Here is a 22,500-nt window from a genome sequence, read left to right on the forward strand (position 1 = left end):
TCGCCCGTAGAAATAGCCTGTTCCCCAGCTGTCAGTCAGACACACACCGACGCTAGCTATTAGCCCGGGGCCGTCTAATGACTTAACCCATTGATACCTGATGCAGCATTTGTGTGTGTATCCCTTTAAGACCGCACACAAATGAGGGATATACACGCAAATGCTGCATCGGGTATCAATGGGTTAAGCTAGTGTCCTCTAGTAAGAGAGTGGCGTCAGCGGAGGACCAAAATGCGAGACTCATTAGCCAATGAACAGCCAGGAATGGGTCTCGCGCTACTTTTGCATGCGAAAATAAAGCCGATAATGTACAATTTGATTCATTTCAAGGGATGAAAAACCCTTTCAAAGTACAACTCTGTCTATTTTGTTGCAACTCGACAGTGCTGCTTTTTTTACTGAAGAGTTCCACTTTCTACTTCCTGGTAAAAAACTGGTCCATTGGAGTGAATGGAGATGTCGGAACTCTTCTATTATACGGCTCTGGGTTAAGCTAGCTGTGGGAACAAACGCGCGTGGCTTTTGATGAGGGAGGCATACAGTGGCACCGCTGTCTGTCTAGTAGCTCCGCTTTCACGCGCCTGCAGATGTTGTTAAGCGGGGAGGAAAACAGGAGCTCACACTGCGAGAGAGCGAGCGGCGTCTTCCGTTTCACCACAGAAGAAGAAGAAGAGAAGGAGGAAGTGGAAGAAAAGTGGATTCGGTGACAGTCTCTGATGTGCGAGCGGAGGAACCGACGTCTCTCGCCCCCTGCAGCCGTTGCACTGCAGATCACCACCGCTCCACACGCAAATAGAAGTGAATAGAAATGTTTTCTTTTATGATTTGTCAAATGAAATGACTTGAATGTATCTCCGGATTCTCTAATTGCTCCCTCACTCCTCCTACAATCCGTATGGGAACCATTGGGAGCCAAACTAGAAGCTAAACTTTGATATGAATTTTGTCCATTCTAAATTTTCTCTCTCTCTCTCTCTCTCTCTCTCTGTGTCTCTCTCTCTCCATCCTTCCAGAGGACCTGTTGCCGTTTGGCTTCCCCAGCATAGACATGGGCCCCCAGTTGAAGGTGGTGGAGAGGACGCGGACGGCCACCATGCTGTGCGCTGCCAGTGGCATCCCCGACCCGGAGATCTCCTGGTTCAAAGACTTCCTGCCCGTGGACCCCGGCGCCAGCCAGGGCCGCATCAAACAGCTCCGCTCAGGTGAGACGTGTATATCCCTCATTTGTGTGTGTATCCCTTTAAAGGGATACACACACAAATGCTGCATCAGGTACAGTGTCAATGGGTTAAAGGCACAAACCAAACAGCAAGTTGAGGGCATCTTGCTTATATTGTCTGTGGAGACAGGATTCTGAGGTGGGGCTTAACACACATTGACAAGTTTATTATATCAGTTAGGGAGAGGAAGGCCGTTTTATTTGATGGCCAGGGCGGAGGGGCAAGATTGTAGTAAAGCAGAGGTCTTTTCTGCTGTGTAGATGATCCAGTGTCTCCTGTAGTAAAGCAGAGGTCTTCTCTGCTGTGTAGATGATACAGTAGTGTCTCCTGTAGTAAAGCAGAGGTCTTCTCTGCTGTATAGATGATACAGTGTCTCCTGTAGTAAAGCAGAGGTCTTCTCTGCTGTGTAGATGATACAGTGTCTCCTGTAGTAAAGCAGAGGTCTTCTCTGCTGTGTAGATGATACAGTGTCTCCTGTAGTAAAGCAGAGGTCTTTTCTGCTGTGTAGATGATACAGTGTCTCCTGACCTGTAGTAAAGCAGAGGTCTTCTCTGCTGTGTAGATGATACAGTGTCTCCTGTAGTAAAGCAGAGGTCTTTTCTGCTGTGTAGATGAGACAGTGTCTCCTGTAGTAAAGCAGAGGTCTTTTCTGCTGTATAGATGATACAGTGTCTCCTGTAGTAAAGCAGAGGTCTTCTCTGCTGTGTAGATGATACAGTGTCTCCTGTAGTAAAGCAGAGGTATTCTCTGCTGTGTAGATGATACAGTGTCTCCTGTAGTAAAGCAGAGGTCTTCTCTGCTGTGTAGATGATACAGTAGTGTCTCCTGTAGTAAAGCAGAGGTCTTCTCTGCTGTATAGATGATACAGTGTCTCCTGTAGTAAAGCAGAGGTCTTCTCTGCTGTGTAGATGATACAGTGTCTCCTGTAGTAAAGCAGAGGTCTTCTCTGCTGTGTAGATGATACAGTGTCTCCTGTAGTAAAGCAGAGGTCTTCTCTGCTGTGTAGATGATACAGTGTCTCCTGTAGTAAAGCAGAGGTCTTTTCTGCTGTGTAGATGATACAGTGTCTCCTGACCTGTAGTAAAGCAGAGGTCTTCTCTGCTGTGTAGATGATACAGTGTCTCCTGTAGTAAAGCAGAGGTCTTTTCTGCTGTGTAGATGAGACAGTGTCTCCTGTAGTAAAGCAGAGGTCTTTTCTGCTGTATAGATGATACAGTGTCTCCTGTAGTAAAGCAGAGGTCTTCTCTGCTGTGTAGATGATACAGTGTCTCCTGTAGTAAAGCAGAGGTATTCTCTGCTGTGTAGATGATACAGTGTCTCCTGTAGTAAAGCAGAGGTCTTCTCTGCTGTGTAGATGATACAGTAGTGTCTCCTGTAGTAAAGCAGAGGTCTTCTCTGCTGTGTAGATGATACAGTAGTGTCTCCTGTAGTAAAGCAGAGGTCTTTTCTGCTGTGTAGATGATACAGTGTCTCCTGTAGTAAAGCAGAGGTCTTCTCTGCTGTGTAGATGATACAGTGTCTCCTGTAGTAAAGCAGAGGTCTTTTCTGCTGTGTAGATGATACAGTGTCTCCTGTAGTAAAGCAGAGGTCTTCTCTGCTGTGTAGATGATACAGTGTCTCCTGTAGTAAAGCAGAGGTCTTCTCTGCTGTGTAGATGATACAGTGTCTCCTGTAGTAAAGCAGAGGTCTTCTCTGCTGTGTAGATGATACAGTGTCTCCTGTAGTAAAGCAGAGGTCTTCTCTGCTGTGTAGATGATACAGTGTCTCCTGTAGTAAAGCAGAGGTCTTCTCTGCTGTGTAGATGATACAGTAGTGTCTCCTGTAGTAAAGCAGAGGTCTTTTCTGCTGTGTAGATGATACAGTGTCTCCTGTAGTAAAGCAGAGGTCTTCTCTGCTGTGTAGATGATACAGTGTCTCCTGTAGTAAAGCAGAGGTCTTCTCTGCTGTGTAGATGATACAGTGTCTCCTGTAGTAAAGCAGAGGTCTTTTCTGCTGTGTAGATGATACAGTGTCTCCTGTAGTAAAGCAGAGGTCTTCTCTGCTGTGTAGATGATACAGTGTCTCCTGTAGTAAAGCAGAGGTCTTCTCTGCTGTGTAGATGATACAGTGTCTCCTGTAGCAAAGCAGAGGTATTCTCTGCTGTGTAGATGATACAGTGTCTCCTGTAGTAAAGCAGAGGTCTTCTCTGCTGTGTAGATGATACAGTGTCTCCTGTAGTAAAGCAGAGGTCTTCTCTGCTGTGTAGATGATACAGTGTCTCCTGTAGTAAAGCAGAGGTCTTCTCTGCTGTGTAGATGATACAGTAGTGTCTCCTGTAGTAAAGCAGAGGTCTTCTCTGCTGTGTAGATGATACAGTGTCTCCTGTAGTAAAGCAGAGGTCTTCTCTGCTGTGTAGATGATACAGTGTCTCCTGTAGTAAAGCAGAGGTCTTCTCTGCTGTGTAGATGATACAGTAGTGTCTCCTGTAGTAAAGCAGAGGTCTTTTCTGCTGTGTAGATGATACAGTGTCTCCTGTAGTAAAGCAGAGGTCTTTTCTGCTGTGTAGATGATACAGTAGTGTCTCCTGTAGTAAAGCAGAGGTCTTTTCTGCTGTGTAGATGATACAGTAGTGTCTCCTGTAGTAAAGCAGAGGTCTTTTCTGCTGTGTAGATGATACAGTAGTGTCTCCTGTAGTAAAGCAGAGGTCTTCTCTGCTGTGTAGATGATACAGTGTCTCCTGTAGTAAAGCAGAGGTCTTCTCTGCTGTGTAGATGATACAGTGTCTCCTGTAGTAAAGCAGAGGTCTTTTCTGCTGTGTAGATGATACAGTGTCTCCTGTAGTAAAGCAGAGGTCTTCTCTGCTGTGTAGATGATACAGTGTCTCCTGTAGTAAAGCAGAGGTATTTTCTGCTGTGTAGATGATACAGTGTCTCCTGTAGTAAAGCAGAGGTCTTTTCTGCTGTGTAGATGATACAGTGTCTCCTGTAGTAAAGCAGAGGTCTTCTCTGCTGTGTAGATGATACAGTGTCTCCTGTAGTAAAGCAGAGGTCTTCTCTGCTGTGTAGATGATACAGTGTCTCCTGTAGTAAAGCAGAGGTCTTTTCTGCTGTGTAGATGATACAGTGTCTCCTGTAGTAAAGCAGAGGTCTTCTCTGCTGTGTAGATGATACAGTGTCTCCTGTAGTAAAGCAGAGGTCTTCTCTGCTGTGTAGATGATACAGTGTCTCCTGTAGTAAAGCAGAGGTCTTCTCTGCTGTGTAGATGATACAGTGTCTCCTGTAGTAAAGCAGAGGTCTTCTCTGCTGTATAGATGATACAGTGTCTCCTGTAGTAAAGCAGAGGTCTTCTCTGCTGTGTAGATGATACAGTGTCTCCTGTAGTAAAGCAGAGGTCTTCTCTGCTGTGTAGATGATACAGTGTCTCCTGTAGTAAAGCAGAGGTCTTCTCTGCTCTGTAGATGATACAGTGTCTCCTGTAGTAAAGCAGAGGTCTTTTCTCAGCCACTTTCACTGAGCAGCTCCTCGGGTTGCTGGAAGTGATGGTGGTGCGAAAGCATTTTTTGTTGTTGCTTTATCCATATTCTCTAAGCTAGCCTGTCCTGGCAGCTCCGCTCTCTCTCTCTCTCTCTCCTCGCTGCCTGTCAGCCAATATCCTTCACTCATCACTGCTGCCCTTTGTCAGCCCGCGTGTCGACGCCGCGCGCCTCGCGTGGCGCTCTGGCGCTGGCAAACCCGCCGCTCGGAATTTGGCCGCCCTGTAAATTGATTCATTCTCAAGCTCTCAAACTTCCCCTCTTGAATTTTTAGCAGCGTTGGGAAGCCCGGTTAATTTCCCGCATAGGAACCCAAGACATTTTCTCCCCCCCAGAGTTATTCCCAGTATCATTTCCAGTAAGCTAACTGTCATCCAAAATGGATGCTTATTATTGTGATATATGGCATATACCTGTACTGTAATTGCCCTGGTGGAAGATATTCTGCAGTGCTGCTGGTGGGTGGGAAGTGGTGTGCGGCGCGGCGCGCTGGGGGAGCAGGCTTTAGCTGCTGACTGAATCTTATACTGATCCAGTAGATAACAACACTCACTAAATCTATTCAGAACTAATTGTCTCCAGTCAGCCCGCTCTACTGGAGCCCCTGCATGGTAAAAAAAAAAAAAAGACAAAAGTTTGCCAAGTCCCACAATGTAAAAATCAAGGTAAATCACCATAAGGGAGTTAATTAGAAGTCTTTATTAGCAAGCCTGTCTGTTGGAGACGTGCCGAAGGGGAGCAGTGTAATAGTCGTATTTATACATTTATAAGCAGGGTAAAAACTCGGCAAATGTTTTTCTACCCCCCTCGTGAAATACTACCCAAAAAAAAGATGTACAGTAGGTTGCCTTGGAGCAAGTGTGTAACACCGCCTCCTCCTCAGTGTATCACTAAACAAAACAGGTGTTTTTTTTTCTTCCCCATCTTCCTATTTTGTTCTCATTAATTCAGCAGCTTTTAGTAAGTATATATTTTCGCCCTCGCCGTGAACAAAACAAAATTGTAAGCTGTCTTTCACTTCAGCAGACATCAGACGTACCTCTGAAGGGCGTCTGTCTGTCTGTCTGTCACGGGGACACGACATGGCGTCACCGGCATGTTAGTTAGGCAACACATCAATCAAATCAAGCCCGCGTGGAGCAGTCGCACAACCAAAGCTCCGCCCCGTCTGAGCTGTGCTACACGAAGCCCCGCCCTGTCTGAGCTGTGCTACACAAAGCCCCGCCCCGTCTGAGCTGTGCTACACGAAGCCCCGCCCCGTCTGAGCTGTGCTACACAAAGCCCCGCCCCGTCTGAGCTGTGCTGCACAAAGCCCCGCCCCGTCTGAGCTGTGCTACACAAAGCCCCGCCCCGTCTGAGCTGTGCTACACAAAGCCCCGCCCCGTCTGAGCTGTAGTGCTACAGGGCTTCACTGGATTTTCAAATCGCCACAAAACATCACGACAAAATACAGTACAGTGCAGTGAATTGACTTGGGGGAAATCAATTGACACCAGCGCGCGCTACTAAATAACACTCGGATGCTTTATGGACGACACAAACCTTTAAGATCTACTTAATGTGGGCACCTTCCGGGCCCAGCCTCGGATGTTATGGGCGGTTGCCAGCTCCCGTTGGGCCCCGGCCAAGGCTCCGTTTTGGGCTGCAAACAATGTTTTTCCTCCCCCCTCCCTTTCCCTTCTATTGGATTTTGAGAACATTCTGATGACACTGTGGTCAGGATGAAAAATTATATCGAGAACCGCTGCGCTCAAATCGCAACAACGCCACTCTTTAGCCACTCTGAAACCCCCTCGGTATCCATCATGTTGGTATCTTCCCACTGCAGGTACCATCCAAAGTCCACACATACGTCCAGAGAGGCAAAAACACACACACACACACACACGCTACTGTAACACACACACACACACACACACACACACATCCGTTTCCCGAGGGCAGAAGCATATGGTCGAGTAGTAGTGTTGAACTTTTCCTGACATCTTTGCTACCTCAATGCAGACATCCGTCTTCTCTCAAGGCCATCTGCTGTGCCAGTCTGGATGTAGCGTGAGGAGATACCATGACAAGCTATCTATCTCTCTCTGACATTTGGGACTGAGAGAGCTGCAGAGTTTACCTAAGCACGTAGCAGCCTACACTTACACCTACGCTCTAACAGATGGCTCGCAGTATGGACACTGAGGTTGACTGCTGGGTTAACGGATGGACCCGTCAACCTGAGCTGAGGACTTCCATCTGATCAAGGGTTATGGTTATTATGGCCATGTTTATGGTTTTAGGCCAGAGGTTCTCAAATGTTTTTCAGCCAAGGAAGGACCCCTTACAAGATATAAAATATACCGGGGACCCCCTCATTCTGATTTGTGATTTTGGGCTAAGCTTAATTGTTTCCACGGTAACATGCTTGACTTTTAAATTGATAGCTTTGTTAGATTAGAATGTAATCCATAAACCATTTTAGATTTAAAGCATAAAATGTTTTCGTTGATCTAGGAAGCTTTTGCAACAACAAAAAAGTTTTTATGTTTATTTTCCTGAAAACTTTTCGCGGACCCCTTGGCAAAGTGCCACGGATTCCTGGGGGTCCCCGGACCCCCATTTGAGAACCACTGTTTTAGACCATCCGCCGCCGGGTTCAGGGGCAAAAAGGAAACGCACAAAACAGTAAAGACACTAGCCCTGTTCGTAATCGGTCCCTATGACAGAAATAGTGCACTATTTAGTGCGTCGCCATTTTTTTTATAGTGTCCGAATTCTCAACTGTTAATTTGATTCACTATTTGGTCCACTATAGAATACCCACAATGCACAGCGATTTCTAGTGAACAGAGAATGTACCCTACAATTTCTCCCATATCCCACAATGCAATGCTGTCGTGTTTACCGAAGGAGAAGAAGAGCGAGGTAGTGTCCGAATCTCGTTTGATCGTTGCCCAAACAGTTGACTATATGATAAACACCACATGGAGAATAGTGAGTGAGTGAACGAGTCAACCATTCCGAACACGGCTACTGTTTAGTGTCTTAACCCATTGATACCTGATGCAGTGTGTATATCCCTCATTTGTGTGTGTATCCCTTTAAGACCGCCAACTGTGTTAACGCGGTTCGCGGTCTTAAAGGGATACACACACAAATGCTGCATCAGGTATCAATGGGTTAAAGGTGCCAGTTAGTGTAAAACAGGATTTCCCTTGCCTGGTTGATATAAAGGACTTGGGCATGCTATGTACTTCATGGAAGTCTCAAAAACACATGGTCCCACTGGTCCCCAGTTAAATCCACAGCAGCCATGTAAGGAAAAGTTGCCTCCAAATGAGTCCGTATTGACTGTCGTAACGTTGTGACATCACAAAGCAACACTCATCTCATTTGCCCGCTTAGTGGCGCCGCCCCCTGCCGACTGAATGTGGACGACCAAACCTTGTTGTCAGAGTCTCCGCCCCCTCAAAACAGAGCATAGTTAACGAGCGGAGAGACAGAGCAGACAGAGAAGTCCCACAGAGGCTGGATTTGAAATGTCTTTGCAACAGAATTCCTCCATAACCTAAGAATCGCATAAACTGGTACCTTAAAGGCAACGACACACACCAAAGACAATTTTGCAAACATTTATGACATTCATGATTATGTATTTTTTATTGCTTTGTCCCCAGGAAGAATAGCTGATAATAAATAATAAAATTCTAATCCTAATCATCCCAGATGGCCTCTTATAACACCTACATGATACTCCACATCATTCTGGCTCATTCGCTAATCCAACATCATTGCTAAAAGCACTATTTCTACACTCAAAAATGTTGCCTGCGCATCATTGATTTAAGGATTTTAACACATCCCTTTGGTTCTCAAACCTACCAGGCAGTTAATTGCCGTTAATCACAGTTAATTGCATTCACCTGGAGTGCCAGGTGTAGATCAGTCCCTCGTTAGATGGCTAGGATGAAAACCTTAATATCTTTTGTCCTACCTGCACTCAAATATCAAATATCTGCAACTGCGATTTTCATTATCTTTGTGCTAGTGGTTTTATTAAGGGAAAGAAACACCTGGCGTTAGGCAAATAAGGCTAAAAAGTGGCGTTGGGTAACACTCTTACTTCTACGCATGCGACCCTTGTAGAGTGTTTTCAATTAAAAATCAATTTTAATTGAATTAGCCAACCTTTTGTGTGAAAGTAATTGCCTGGTTTTGTTTTGTATTACTATTTTATTAGCTGCTCTTAATTTCAGCAAGGTTTGCAGCAGGCAAATTATTTTACAGCTTGGCTCATGTTGCTGGAAATGTGGGAGTTATGAGTTGTTTGAGATGCAGTCGCTTGTTATTTTTGCATTGTTTAAAAACGGTTCGCTGTTTTTATTTTATTATTTTCATGGTAGTTTAATGGAAGTATTATGAGCCGTGTCGGAGACAAATCTGCAGACAAGCTGTGCACAACCAGGCTTTAAAAATCTTGGCTTTGGATTTTTGTGTCCACATCCCAGGATGATTTAATATCCGTGGTTGAAAAACCACTTCCTCGGTCCTTAATTTGTGCAACTGAACATATGTTCACATCATTTCCTCCAGTTCATGTTTATGTGGCTGATAAAACAAAGTATTGGCCCATGGTGGAGACAAGGCCCATGGTGGAGACAAGGCCCATGGTGGAGACAGGGCCCAGGGTGGAGACAGGGCCCATGGTGGAGACAAGGCCCATGGTGGAGACAGGGCCCAGGGTGGAGACAGGGCCCATGGTGGAGACAGGGCCCATGGTGGAGACAAGGCCCATGGTGGAGACAAGGCCCATGGTGGAGACAGGGCCCATGGTGGAGACAGGGCCCATGGTGGAGACAAGGCCCATGGTGGAGACAAGGCCCATGGTGGAGACAGGACCCATGGTGGAGACAAGGCCCATGGTGGAGACAGGGCCCATGGTGGAGACAGGGCCCATGGGGGAGACAAGGCCCATGGTGGAGACAAGGCCCATGGTGGAGACAGGGCCCATTGGTGGACACAGGGCCTGTGGTGGAGACAGGGCCCATGGTGGACACAGGGCCCATGGTGGACACAGGGCCCATGGTGGACACAGGGCCCATGGTGGACACAGGGCCCATGGTGGACACAGGGCCCGTGGTGGAGACAGGGCCCGTGGTGGAGCCAGGACCCGGGGTGGAGACAGGGCCCGGGGTGATCTGTTTGACCTAGATGTTCTGGTGTGTCAGGTTACCATATATCTCTTGTCATCTGATCGGCTGGGTCCCGGACCAGTGGACATATACACCCTCCCCTGGTTGATAGCAATTCAGTTTCCTGAAGTCACATCTCATTCTGGGCCCGGCAGCAGTGTCTAACAAACTGCTCTGCTTCTCTCCATCGTTTTCTCTTATCTTTCACTTTCCTTTTTGTCAGCTTTTTGTCCTACTTTCTCCGCGGCCACTCGTCATGCCTGTCCAACCTGTGTGTGTGTGTGTGTGTGTGTGTGTGTGTGTGTGTGTGCGTGTGCGTGTGTGTGTGCGCGTGCATGCGTGTGCATGTGCGTGTGACTGCAGCTCCTTCATATATTCATATATACCATACGTACACCTGTCTTTGTATGTATGTATGGTAATGACATACTTTGCATAAACTACAATCTCAATTGCCGATTTAGAATCTCTCCTGATGGTTAGCCATGTGAGCTGTTTCCAACTGTCAGAGGAGTTCTAGTTTGCGAGGCTCCACCTGTCCAACTCCATCTCTCCTCCACTCTGTCTTTCTCTCTCCTCTCCCTCCGTCCCTCTCTCTCTCTCTCTCTCTCTCTCTCTCGCTCCCTCTCTCTCTCCCTCCCTCTCTCTCTCTCTCTCTCTCGCTCCCTCCATCTCCTCCTGGAGGAGCTAGCTCTGCTTAAGCACAGGTAATTTATTCCTGTTTATCTCCCAGCTCTGCCCTATCATGCCGCGGGGACACGGGAGATGGAGAGATAGGGAGAGAGAGAGGAGGTCACGAGTTGTTGTGCTTTCATGTAGCGGAGGAAGCCGACGAGATGACAGCCTCAGCTAGCGGGTTCCTCAGCTCAATAAGCACGTGCACACACACATACACACACCTCAGCTCAATAAGCACGTGCACATACACATACACACACCTCAGCTCAATAAGCACATGCACATACACATACACACACTTGCACTCTTGACTCAGCGAGTCAAACTTTTCCTCCGCTGAGCTGAAAACATGTTCTTGCAACTTTTGCAGATTCTGCAGATCAGCTATACGGGTAACGCGTGCACGCCACTGAGCTATGCACACACGTGCACGCAAACACAAACACACACACACGCATGTGCACGGGTGTACTGTAAGTCCGATTTAGTCCTGTCAAAAATCCAATGTACGATCATGTCATATTTACTGTTCTGCCCCCACTCACTCACCAGGCAGATCGCTGTTGTCTCCCAACACTGCTAGAAGACAGTCACAGAAAACCTGCAGTCTGTCAGACAAACATGGTGCTTTTGTCAGTCGCATCACTTCTATCCTAAGCTTTCTATCAGACTTAATACAGCTGTGTGTGTGTGTGTGTGTGTGTGTGTGTGTGCGTGCGTGCGTGTGTGTGTGTGTGTGTGTGTGTTGTGTGTGTGTCTGTTGTGTGTGTGTGTGTGTGTGTGTGTGTGTGCACACGCGCGTGTGCGTGTGCACGCTCGCACGCAGATGCCTGTTTATCTACACGCCTGTGTGCCACATTCCTATCTGTGTCTGTGAGTGCGCGTGTGTGTGTGTGTGTTGTGCGTGCGTGTGTGTGTGTGTGCGTGTGTGTGTGTGTGTGTGTTGTGCGCGTGTGTATGTTGTGCGTGTGTGTGTGTGTGTGTGTGTGTGTGTATGTGTGTGTTCAGTTGTTTTCATGTCAATTCCCTCTGTGCAATGCGGCAGAGTGTATAATCCATGCGTTTGCGCCGCCTGTTTGGGTTCCACGTCAAAGTGTGTTTCATACGAGGCGTGTGTGTGTGTGCGACAGAGAGAGAGAGAGGAACTCAAAACTCACCGCGCGCTAGTCGTTCAAAAACGCCCTTAGCAAAAACAACAACAACAACGTGCAGCAAAGAATAGCACAGCAAAACAAAAAGAGTAGCTGAAGAACAGGCTGTGATGATGATGATGATGATGATGATGATGATGATGATGATGATGAAGGAGATGCTGTTTATCAGGGCGGCAGCGTAAACAAAGCAGGAAGTGAAACAAGATGAAGATTTGAAGAGAGCGGCGGGGTCGTCGCCGCGGGGTGACCCCTCTGTAGTCGGGTCGCCGCCGCTTCCCTGCACAGACTAGAGAGACTAATGGAGCACAGAGAGACGGATGGCAGCCGGGGCCAGGCCTGTTGCAGGAGAGATGGATCACAGAGAGACGGATGGTACTGTAGCTGGAGCCAGGCCTGTTGCAGGAGAGATGGATCACGAGCTTGTAAAGGGATGTGCCTAAAGAGCCTTTAAGTATCATCTGAGTTTATATACCCAGTCCTGCTGGGAGAGGTGCTTTTTGACTGCCAAACTTCTGGAGAGGATTTCTTTGAATTTCCGAATGTGTTGTCGTGTCTGGAGGAGGAGGAGGAGAGGGAGGAGGAGGAGGAGGAGGAGGAGAGGGAGGAGGAGGAGGTGGAGCAGGAGGAGGAGGAGGGGGAGGAGGAGGAGGAGGAGGAGGAGGAGGAGGAGAGGGAGGAGGAGGAGGAGGGGGAGGAGGAGGAGGAGGAGGAGGAGAGGGAGGAGGAGGAGGAGGGGGAGGAGGAGGAGGAGAGGGAGGAGGAGGAGGTGGGGGAGGAGGAGGAGGAAGGGGTGCATTTTATTATAAAATACGTCTATATCAGAGTCAGGCACAGTCAGGAGGAGGTGCAGACAAAAGTGAATTGATTGGATGTGGAGGCAATAGAAGAGAGGATACCCCAGGGTCACAGCACAGAGAGGGCAGAGGAAACAGACAGAGACGCAAGGACAGACTCATCTGGATGCAGGAGGAGGCAGACAGAGAGAGAGCACAAACTAAAAGCTTTTGCACACCAAGTCCGTATTTTCGTCCGAAATTGACGCACGGAAAAAAGAAAGAATACGACCTAATTTGTGTCAGTCATCGTTGACACACCGAGTCCGACAATTACGTCCGTCATTTAAGTTTTCGGACGAGGTTCGATTTTCTGCGTTTTCCGCATCAGTCAATAGATTTTTGCGAGCTGGATTAAAAAACACGCATACGAAAACAAAGACCTTTAGTGTCTACAGTACATCTACAAGTCAACTAAACTCTATCTCTCTCTCTCTCTCTCTCTCTCTCTCTCTCTCTCTCTCTCTCTCTCTCTCTCTCTCTCTCTCCCTCTCTCTCCCTCTCTCTCTCTCTCTCTCTCTCTCTCTCTCTCTCTCTCTCCCTCTCTCTCTCTCTCTCTCTCTCCCTCTCTCTCTCTCTCTCTCCCTCAGGAGCGTTACAGATAGAGAACAGCGAGGAGACGGACCAAGGGAAGTATGAGTGTGTGTCCACCAACTCCCAAGGCGTGCGCTACTCATCGCCCGCCAACCTATATGTGCGAGGTAGGACCTCAACCCGAAACACACACACACACACACTGACACACACACACACACACACCCGTGCCCACACACACCCCCTCACTCACACACACATACACACACACACACACGCACACACACAAACACAACTCTCGAACTATTAAGGTGCTGTTGGCATTCATAAAGCTATTTCCTTTCCATTACTGCAGTACACTTAAGCTTTAAACTAAAAAAAGCAATACTAACCCATCCATCGTCTATAATATATGTTGCTCTTATTTGTTTTTTGTATTTTTCAAAACCACCCTTAATTAACAAGTCCACCGTTATTAAACCTAGGTGCAGGCTCCTCCAGGTGAACTCGTTGTTGAGAACTGATTGGGAGCACACCTGGGTTTAACTGCATGGAAACGTCACTGATCTATCTGCACATGCAGGCAAATGAAGAGGGACGCCCACAATGCTGTGCACAACATGTGCACATGATGTTGTTGTTGTTGCTGTCGTTGTTTTGGAGAATTTCTTTCTAACTGGAAGTGAAACAATCACCAGGCTGATATTTTCCACGTCCATATTTGCAGTAATGGCGTCATTATGCCACATGATCACATGATCCCTCGTTAGCTCATTGTAGCCACTGGCTTATGGCTGTAAGACCACCATGTATGATCATCTGACTTGTAGATTTGATGTTAAGTGGGTTCGGAGGGGTGTGTGTGTGTGTGCGTGCGTGTGTGTGTGTGTGTGTGCGTGTGTGCGTGCGTGTGTGTGTGTGTGTGTGCGCGTGCGTGTGCGTGTGTGTATGTGTGTATGTACTGTATGTGCGTGTGATGTATGAGTGTGTGTGCATGTGTGTTTGTGCAAGTGTGTGTGCGTGTGCGCGGCTGCGTGTGTGTGTGTGCGTGTGTGTGTAGGTGCGTGTGTGCGAGGGGTGCAGTGGGAGCGTGTGGAGCTTCTGCGCTGGCCGTTTTTATTCTCTCTGTGTTTCCCCCCGTTCTCTCTCTCTCCCCCTCACGTCATTGTGTTCTGCGTCACCCCTCCATCCCTCAGAGCTCCGAGAAGGTTGGTGTGCTCTTTCTTTTCTTTTGTTACTGCTTTGTTTCAGAAAGGCCCTTCGTTCTTCGCTTGAAACAGAGAGGAACAAAAACATCTAAAGAACACCAGACTAGATCGTCAACAAGTGAAATGGTCTCAATTTTGACTCTCGAGTCGTTTAAACTATACGCCGCTCTAATGAAGTGGTCTGCCTACGCACTACTACTACCACCACGCAGCGGCAGAGTGCACTGACTGCATTGTGTGAGGCCTTGTGTGCAGAACCCCTTGGTATTGCCTTCACCCACCCCGTCCCCCCCCCCCGGATCAATGTTCTCTGCATGGTATGATCTTGTTGTCATGGAGACCCAGGAATTGGAAGATTACAAAGAGGCGATGCTTGCATGGAAGAGGAGTGAGAGAGAGAAAGAGAAAGACGCATCACTCTGTGCATGTCTGTGTGGACCGACTGACTGACTGACTGACACCAGTGCATGATGATGCTGATGGGATGGCACCGTGATGTGCTTGGTTTTTGGCTGTGATACGATGACACAACGTGCTGTCTTCTTGTCCTGTCCTGTCAGGTTCCTGTCCTATATCACACTGTGTGTGTGATGTTCTGCTGCTCGGCTCCCCTGTGGTCGTGTGTGCTGTGTTTCTGCATTTGTTGCGTCGGGCGAGTTCTCTTGGCGTTTCGAGTCGTCATGCTTGGACATGTCTCCCCTAGCTGTACGTGCTGGGTGAGGAGGGGGGTGGGGGGTGAGGAGGGGGGGCAGTTCATAAGATAAATTCAAGATGCCAAGAGATGTTCCTGCTCACCAAGATCTACCGAACCTAACCTGAAGTATCATCAGTCTAACAGGTACACACAAACGCGTCGAAAGGAGCCAAGCTAAATACTAGTGCGTGCTATGCCTAGTACGCAAAGTGCTATCATTATATTGATCGGCTTTCCTTATGGCCGTGGTTATCTCCACCAAACCCTCCGATAGGCCTCTCCTCCTCCTGACTCATCTGACTGACATTTGAAATGAACGCTATCCATCCTCGGCTCTAGATATGGAGGGGGGATATTAATAATTTCCTCTTATTACAGTGTGAGTCATGAGACGCCGTGTCCTTGAGACAGACGTCTAAATGTCAGCTCGGTCGCGGGCGGGTCCCCCGGACGGCGCGGGCCTAGCGCCGCCGAGATACGGCGGCTAATCCTGCGTGTCAGCGCCACCCGCCACGGTCTCTCTAGCCCCGCCCCCGTAGCCTCCAGACTCCCTGCAGAGGACGCGGCTAATGATCCCGCCGCCAACGCTAATAAAGATGGAGGCTCCCTGGCTCTCGTGTGGATGGAGGAAGGGGAGGGGCCGAGGTGGGAGTCATGCAACCTGAGCCTGATTAGGTTTAAGCTGACTTCCTGCAGCATCTGGAGGATTATCTCCCTGTTATGAGCTGTCTTTATTCTAAAGTACTTCGCGTTTTGAGGGTAGTATTTTTCAACCCTCGACAGATGCTATACCTGTTTCAAAATACCCTATTGCCAGAAAAGTACTGTGGTGGTCGCAGTAATGGTTGGATTCCCCCCCCCCCCCCCCACACAGTTTATTTGCACCAGTAAGGCCGTGTTCACATTACAGGCAAATCGGATTTGCTGATAAAGTCATTAATCATCATTATCTTGATTGGTTTCCCAAATCTGATTTGGGAGTGTGTCCGCACTGCCACAAATCTGATTCTCAAGTCGGATCTGTGTGTCCAGACCTAAACAGCCTATCTGCACGGGTTGCTATGGTAACGACGTGGGCGTCAGTAAATACGTACGTTGGTGACGTGGTTTGCCTGCGCAGAAGCATTTGATGACGAGTTGCGAGTGACGTTCAAATCAGATTTGGTGGATCTGCGCGTCCGCACTGAAGTCACATCAGTCGAAAGCAGATTGGAAACTACCTCCATAATGTGGTTTGGGACAAGTGACACAAATCAGACTTGGAGCGTCCAGACTCATGAAACCAATGTGGATAAAGTCATTAATAGGTCACTAAAGTTCACAAATCAGATTTGGCCTCCTAGTCTGAACATGGCCTAAGAGTCCAAGATGTCAAATGAAAGCTGAGAACCCACAGATTCCAATTGTATTCATATGATCGCTCTACGCCCACAACTCACTCAACTAGCAGCTGAAGAAAGATCTGTACTGTACATGCAGTCAGTGTCACGAATCGCGTGAGCTCGCTCTCCCGAGTTCCTGTCTCTCAGATTTACTTTGAGGATCATCTTGAGTCAGAGTCAACGTCATCATCCTGTTGTTATTCACATAATCAAAACTACTGCATGTTTTTGTATTTGTTTGTTTGTTACTTACTGTGTGGATGATGCCTCTCTCATGCTGTCTGGATGCTTTTCAAACCCACACTGACTGAATGAACCGTGTCATGTTGGCGTCATGTCGTTGCACCTGTGTCTGCCTGGTTGCATGAAGCTGTCATGGATGCCGCCTCTCTCCAGCATGCGGGGGGGACGGGGACGAGGAAGACGCCTGCCTAATCATGTCTTGTTTCTAACAGATCTACTTGTTTTTTGTCTCTTATACTTGTCTCTTTCTTGTCTTCTGACTTCTGCATCCAATTCCGGGGTGTCTTCTGGCTCTTTCCTCTTTACAATTATTCCAAATGTATATTTGCAACATTTTCTCTGTTAAAGCCCCGTGAAATGACATCATGATACAGTAGCTATTTTTTAATTTGTTTGGAAATCGTGAGAAAAATGTTAACTTGTATCCAATTGTTTCTACTAGATGCTTTGATTAGGCGGGGGGGGGGGGGGGTGTGGCCCCTGAAGATCCCAAGTAATGATGTTGCTCGTTAAGGAGTGGAGGTTATGCAGTGCAATTTATTAAGAATATATCTTTTTTTAATTTCAGTATAGCCTAGAATTACTGTATTAGATTTGCAAGTTATCTAAAGAAAACCCAGACTCATCTCATTTCCATTGGCTTCTTCTCCCGTTGTTTTGATTGCTGTTGTATTAAACCCATAATTACTAATTGCTCTTTTAGAATATGTTGCATTCACTCTTTTTTTTCCCATCGTCGACCTCGAATAACGTTTTGATTTGTAGTTTAGCCGAGTTGAGATTGTAGGCAATGTTTCTGCTCTCTGTCTGCCCTCCCCTCGCATCCTCTCCTTCTCATCCAGAGGTGTTTGTCCGTCGGTCCCTCTCTTCTCTGTCTATTTCCGTTTCCTGTGTTGTTGTAGTTGTTGTTGTTGTGACCCCGGGGGTATATCCTCTCTTCTGTTCCTTCAAAACATCAAATAAAGTCTTTCATTTGGATTATGATTTCAGATTTTTTTGTGAAGCACATTTAGCTCTGAATGGGGCCTGACTCTGATATAGCCGTGTTTTTAAATAGATCCATGTATTTTCTCTTCTCTCTCGCTCCTCTCTTCTCCCCCCTTTTCCCCTCCGTCCCCCGAAACCCCCTCTTCTAACCCTCTCTCTCTCTCTCTCTCTCTCTCCACTCCCCCTGTCTTCTTCCCTCCTTTCTACCCCCTGTGTTTTTCTCTCCTTCCTCCTTCCGCATTCTGTCTGCACCCTGATGTATAGGAGCAACAGACACATGTACATAAGTTTTATTAACTTATAAACATGCACATACTCTCTCACTCTCTCTCGCCCTGCCTCTCTCATGCTTGTCTCTCGATGTTTCTTTACTTAAATGTGTCTCAATGGTCACTCTGTAGTCGCCACAACACCTATATCGACCCCACTCCTGTCGTCCACAACATCTCCAACCCATCTGACTACACACTGTTATCAGTTCTGAATCCTATATGTACTGTACAGTATCCTGTTGTACAATGTGGCTGTCCTTTGCTACATTGCCTGTCATTGTCTGGAAGAGACTCAGAGCTACCTCTCTCTCTCTCTCTCTCGCTCTCTCTCTCTGTCTTATATCTCTCTCTCTCTTACACTCTATCTCTACTTCTCTCTCTCTCTCTCTCTCTCTCTCTCATCAGTTCTCCGTTCTCTTCTTTGTGTTTTCTCCACCATTTTTATCCCTCTTGAGTCGCCAACAACAGGCATGGCAAGTGACCTATGGGTTCAGTCTCTCGATTGCATCTTTTCAATATGCTACCTTAAGTCATCCATGACCCCCCCGACAGATGCAGTATTGAATAGACTTTTGCCACTTTACTTGTTCATCTCATAGCGGGTGGTACCAGACAGACGGGGACCTATTGATTACTGTATGTCTATAATGCATAACACGCTCTGTCTCAAAAAAGAGCCCCGTCTAGCTCAGAGACGACGCCCCCGAGGCGCCCGGAATCTCATTGAAGATTCGTATTAAAGTTTCTCCACTGAGGTTTTTCTGCTCACCGCCGAAGGGGGGGAAAAAGTCGGCTGTTATAGTCAATAACATCCCGATTCTTTCTTCTGACGATGGCCGGTTAGATAACACAGTAAAGTTGGCCGCTATAAGCAAGAGAAACTGACTATAGGTGTCATGTCCTGGTTGAAATGTCACTCAAGAGTTTTGTCACGAATATTATTTTGAGTAGGCAGCTCACTCTCTGATTGGTTGAGCTCTCAACACGAGATTTGTGTCTTTCTGTTGGAACCATCAGTACCATAACGTAATTTGGGCTAAACTTTGAAATATCCCTCTGTAATTTTTATGTAAAAAAAACAACCCTGAAGTTCATTCTCCCCCTTCCTGTTACCTCTCTCAATTCTCTCTCTCTCTCTCTCTCTCTCTCTCTCTCTCTCTCTCTCTCTCTTCCTTACCTTGCCTTCACTTTCTTCAACTTCTGTCTTACTTGCTCTCTGCCTTGCTCTCTCTCTCTCTCTCTCTCTCTCTCTCTGCCTCTTTATTCCTCTCTCTCTCATTCTCTCTCCCTCACCCCCCCCACCCCCACCCTTCTCTCCCTCTGCCTTTCTTCTCCTCACTCTCTCTCCCCCACACCTTTACTGCCCTCCCCCCACCCCCTCCTCTCTCCCCCCACCCCCTCTCCCCACTCTCCTCCTTTCCCAGTGCGCCGCGTGCCCCCCCGTTTCTCCATCCTCCCCTCCAACCACGAGATCATGCCGGGAGGGAGCGTCAACATCACCTGCGTGGCGGTGGGCTCGCCCATGCCCTACGTCAAGTGGATGCTGGGCAGCGAGGACCTGACCCCCGAGGACGAGATGCCGATAGGCCGCAACGTCCTGGAGCTGAATGGCGTGCGCGAGTCGGCCAACTACACCTGCGTGGCCATGAGCAGCCTGGGCATCATCGAGGCCACGGCTCAGGTCTCCGTCAAGAGTAAGAGAGACCCGCTGTGAAACTGAACTCTCCAGAGCCGAGCTGGTATCTCTACGTATTCACTTTTAGCCTCTGAGGGCGTCCAGGTAGTGTAGTGGTAGATTCCCTGCCTATCGACATGAGGGTCACAGGTTCGAGCCCCCGTGTTACCTCCGGCTTGGTCGGGCGTCCAAACAGGCACAGGTGATATATATATATATATATATATATATATATATATATATATATATACAGTATATAGTTGGGTTATCTTCAGGTGCGCCTGGTGGAGACTCTAAATTGCCCGTAGATATGAACGTTAATGTGAGTGAGAGTCTGTGGCGGTCTGTCCAGGGTGCGTAAATGAATGAAGTGGTGAGAGAAAAAGAGCTACACTGCTGACAGCTAACCCTCACCAGCATGGGTTCATCTGAGCGAAGGAAGCCGATTAAATAGTGTGTGTCTTCAAAGATCTAATCCTCTCCCTTATCTCCTCTCGGGTACCATCTCCACCACGCCATCCCAGCTCTGCCAAAGCCTCCGGGCCTGCCCATCGTCACGGAGACCACGGCCACCAGCGTGACCATCACCTGGGACTCCGGCAACCCCGACCCCATCTCCTACTACATCATCCAGTACCGCGCCAAGGCCCCCGACAGCAAGTACGAGACGGTGGACAGCATCACCACCACCCGCTACAGCATCGGGGGGCTGTACCCCAACACCGAGTACGAGATCCGAGTGTCGGCCTTCAACAGCATCGGCCAGGGGCCCCCCTCCATGCGCGTGGAGGCCCGTACGGGAGAGCAGGCTCCGGCCAGCCCGCCCCGAAACGTCCAGGCCCGCATCATCTCCCTCAACACTGTGATGGTCCGCTGGGAGGAACCAGAGGAACCCAATGGACAGGTGGGACAGAGATTCGAACAGCTATTTGTGACCTGTTGGTAGACGTAGTAATAGTAGTAGTCGTCGCAGTTAGTAGTCATACTGTATTGTCGCACTAACAGTGTGACATCAAATTAAGAAAATTTACATCAGACTTTACATCAACGTTTCAAAAGTAAAATTGCCACTTCATCCTGGCAAAGACTAACCTGACGCTGCCAGATGGATGTAAGTTGGTTCACACACATTTAGGCAAAGACCCAATGGGGTCAAAACTTTGATGTAAATAAAACTATTGGGAGCATTATTCTGTCATGTTATTGTTATTGTTACGTTATTGTATTATGTATTCTGTTTCATTGTATCCCATTCATGCTCTTTGAAAGGACTGAATCTTGCTGGAGATTTCTCTCCTGTATCTCTCTTGTTACATTTCCACCGTCTAAAAGAAAGAATGAAATAGTAAAAAGGTAATTGCTCTGCTCCAGTTCAGAACATTCCCTCCCGAGACGCTGCTTTTTATTTTCGCTGCTCGTAGCTAACCGCATCTTCATAAGCGTGGAGTCAGATTGAACGGAGCGCATGTGGGGAGATCAGAGGTGTTCACGAGTAATAACAGCAGAGGTGGTGCGGTTAGAGAACGAGCAGTGCAGCCAGATTAGCTACGGACCATAAGCAAATCACATAGGTCGTGATTGTATTTTATTAACACGACAAAGGCAGAGGACATCTAAGTCTTTTATTGGAAAAGGTCGTGCCAACTTGAAAGTGAGGGGACTATTCATTGATCGGGGGTCAAACACACCCGGAGATACGAGGGTTCCACCTTATATGACGATGATCTACCTGCAAACACGGAACCAACACATCCATGGGATCATCTGGATTTATGTCCAAAAAAATATTTTCATGCATTTGACCTGGTCTGTAAACTCGAGTCAGTTCTGTGTTGACAAAAGGTATTATGGATTACCATGTGTGCTGGACGGTGGGATTACCTGGAAGACCACTTAATCCAGCCCGGCCACTGATGACCTCAAAATCCCATCGCATGAGCGGTGGGAAAACACGGAACCGGATCCTTTCTGTCAACACACCCCATCAAAATCTCTCTCTTCCACTCCGTGTTTAGGTGAAGGGCTACCGCGTGTACTACACCATGGACCCGTCCCGGCCCATGAACGAGTGGCAGATCCACAATGTCCAGGACAGCGTGATCACCACCATTCAGAACCTGGTGCCCTCAGAGACCTACACCGTCCAGGTGCTGGCCTTCACCTCTGTGGGGGATGGGCCTTTCTCGGACCCGGTCCACGTCAAAGTCATGCCCGGAGGTCAGTGTTCAAACGCTCGGACGTGCCGATTTGTTGAGTTTTTCCCAATTGGCATCTATTGGGTTTTTATGAACCCAATAGATTGTGGATTGTAGATTGTTTTCTCAACCCAAAGAGACTCATGTTATCTTTCATTTGAAATTCAAGTTCTAAAAGAAAATCACAAACGTTTTACAAGGTTACCAGAACACAATGAAGGAAAACACTAAAAATACACACGTTTTGCAGCAAGTAATGAAATAATGGGATTGTGACATTTAAAAAAGATATGAGAAACTAAAAAAGCTGTACATATTTGGGACATTTATTGCTAAATAGCTGTACTTTATGGAGAATTAGTCAGAAGCTCATTTTTCATAGCATTGTGTCTGGAAGAAGGATATTGTCTCTGGAGGCCATTAAAGATAGTCCTTAAGCTGGCTGTGTGTCGTCCTGTCCTCTAACAGTCCCGGGACAGCCGGGCAAGTTTAAAGTGGGCAAGGTGACCGACACCAGCATCCAGCTGACCTGGGAACCTGCCTACACCAAGGAGGGCATCGTCAACTACGAGCTGCTCTACAAACCCCTCAAGTTTGGCAGTTTGGTAAGACCCCCTCGCTCAAGGTCAGATAAAAAGAAGCGAGTCTAAACGACTATACTGTTCTCTCTTATCTCGACCTCACCCCTCATCTCTCGTCCTCTCCTCCTCCTCCTCCTCACGTAGGACAAGCTGACC

General features: G+C 47.7%; 1 protein-coding gene across 1 annotated transcript in view; it reads left to right on the forward strand.

The window, feature by feature from the left end:
• ptprsb (protein tyrosine phosphatase receptor type Sb) overlaps nucleotides 1-22,500 on the forward strand; it is a gene marked incomplete at its 3' end in the record, with an annotated part of 74,496 nt that overhangs the window by 26,834 nt on the left and 25,162 nt on the right. The window contains exons 3-9 of the mRNA XM_083659568.1: nucleotides 1,014-1,202; nucleotides 13,164-13,274; nucleotides 19,318-19,587; nucleotides 20,093-20,472; nucleotides 21,584-21,785; nucleotides 22,232-22,368; nucleotides 22,489-22,500. The exon at nucleotides 22,489-22,500 is cut by the window's right edge and continues 133 nt beyond it. Coding sequence (XP_083515694.1) covers nucleotides 1,049-1,202; nucleotides 13,164-13,274; nucleotides 19,318-19,587; nucleotides 20,093-20,472; nucleotides 21,584-21,785; nucleotides 22,232-22,368; nucleotides 22,489-22,500 — 1,266 coding nt within the window. The 5' untranslated portion in view covers nucleotides 1,014-1,048. The remainder of the gene's footprint in view (nucleotides 1-1,013; nucleotides 1,203-13,163; nucleotides 13,275-19,317; nucleotides 19,588-20,092; nucleotides 20,473-21,583; nucleotides 21,786-22,231; nucleotides 22,369-22,488) is intronic.

The sequence above is a fragment of the Poromitra crassiceps genome, assembly GCF_964638095.1.
Source record: "Poromitra crassiceps genome assembly, chromosome: 23".
Classification (NCBI taxonomy): domain Eukaryota; kingdom Metazoa; phylum Chordata; class Actinopteri; order Beryciformes; family Melamphaidae; genus Poromitra; species Poromitra crassiceps.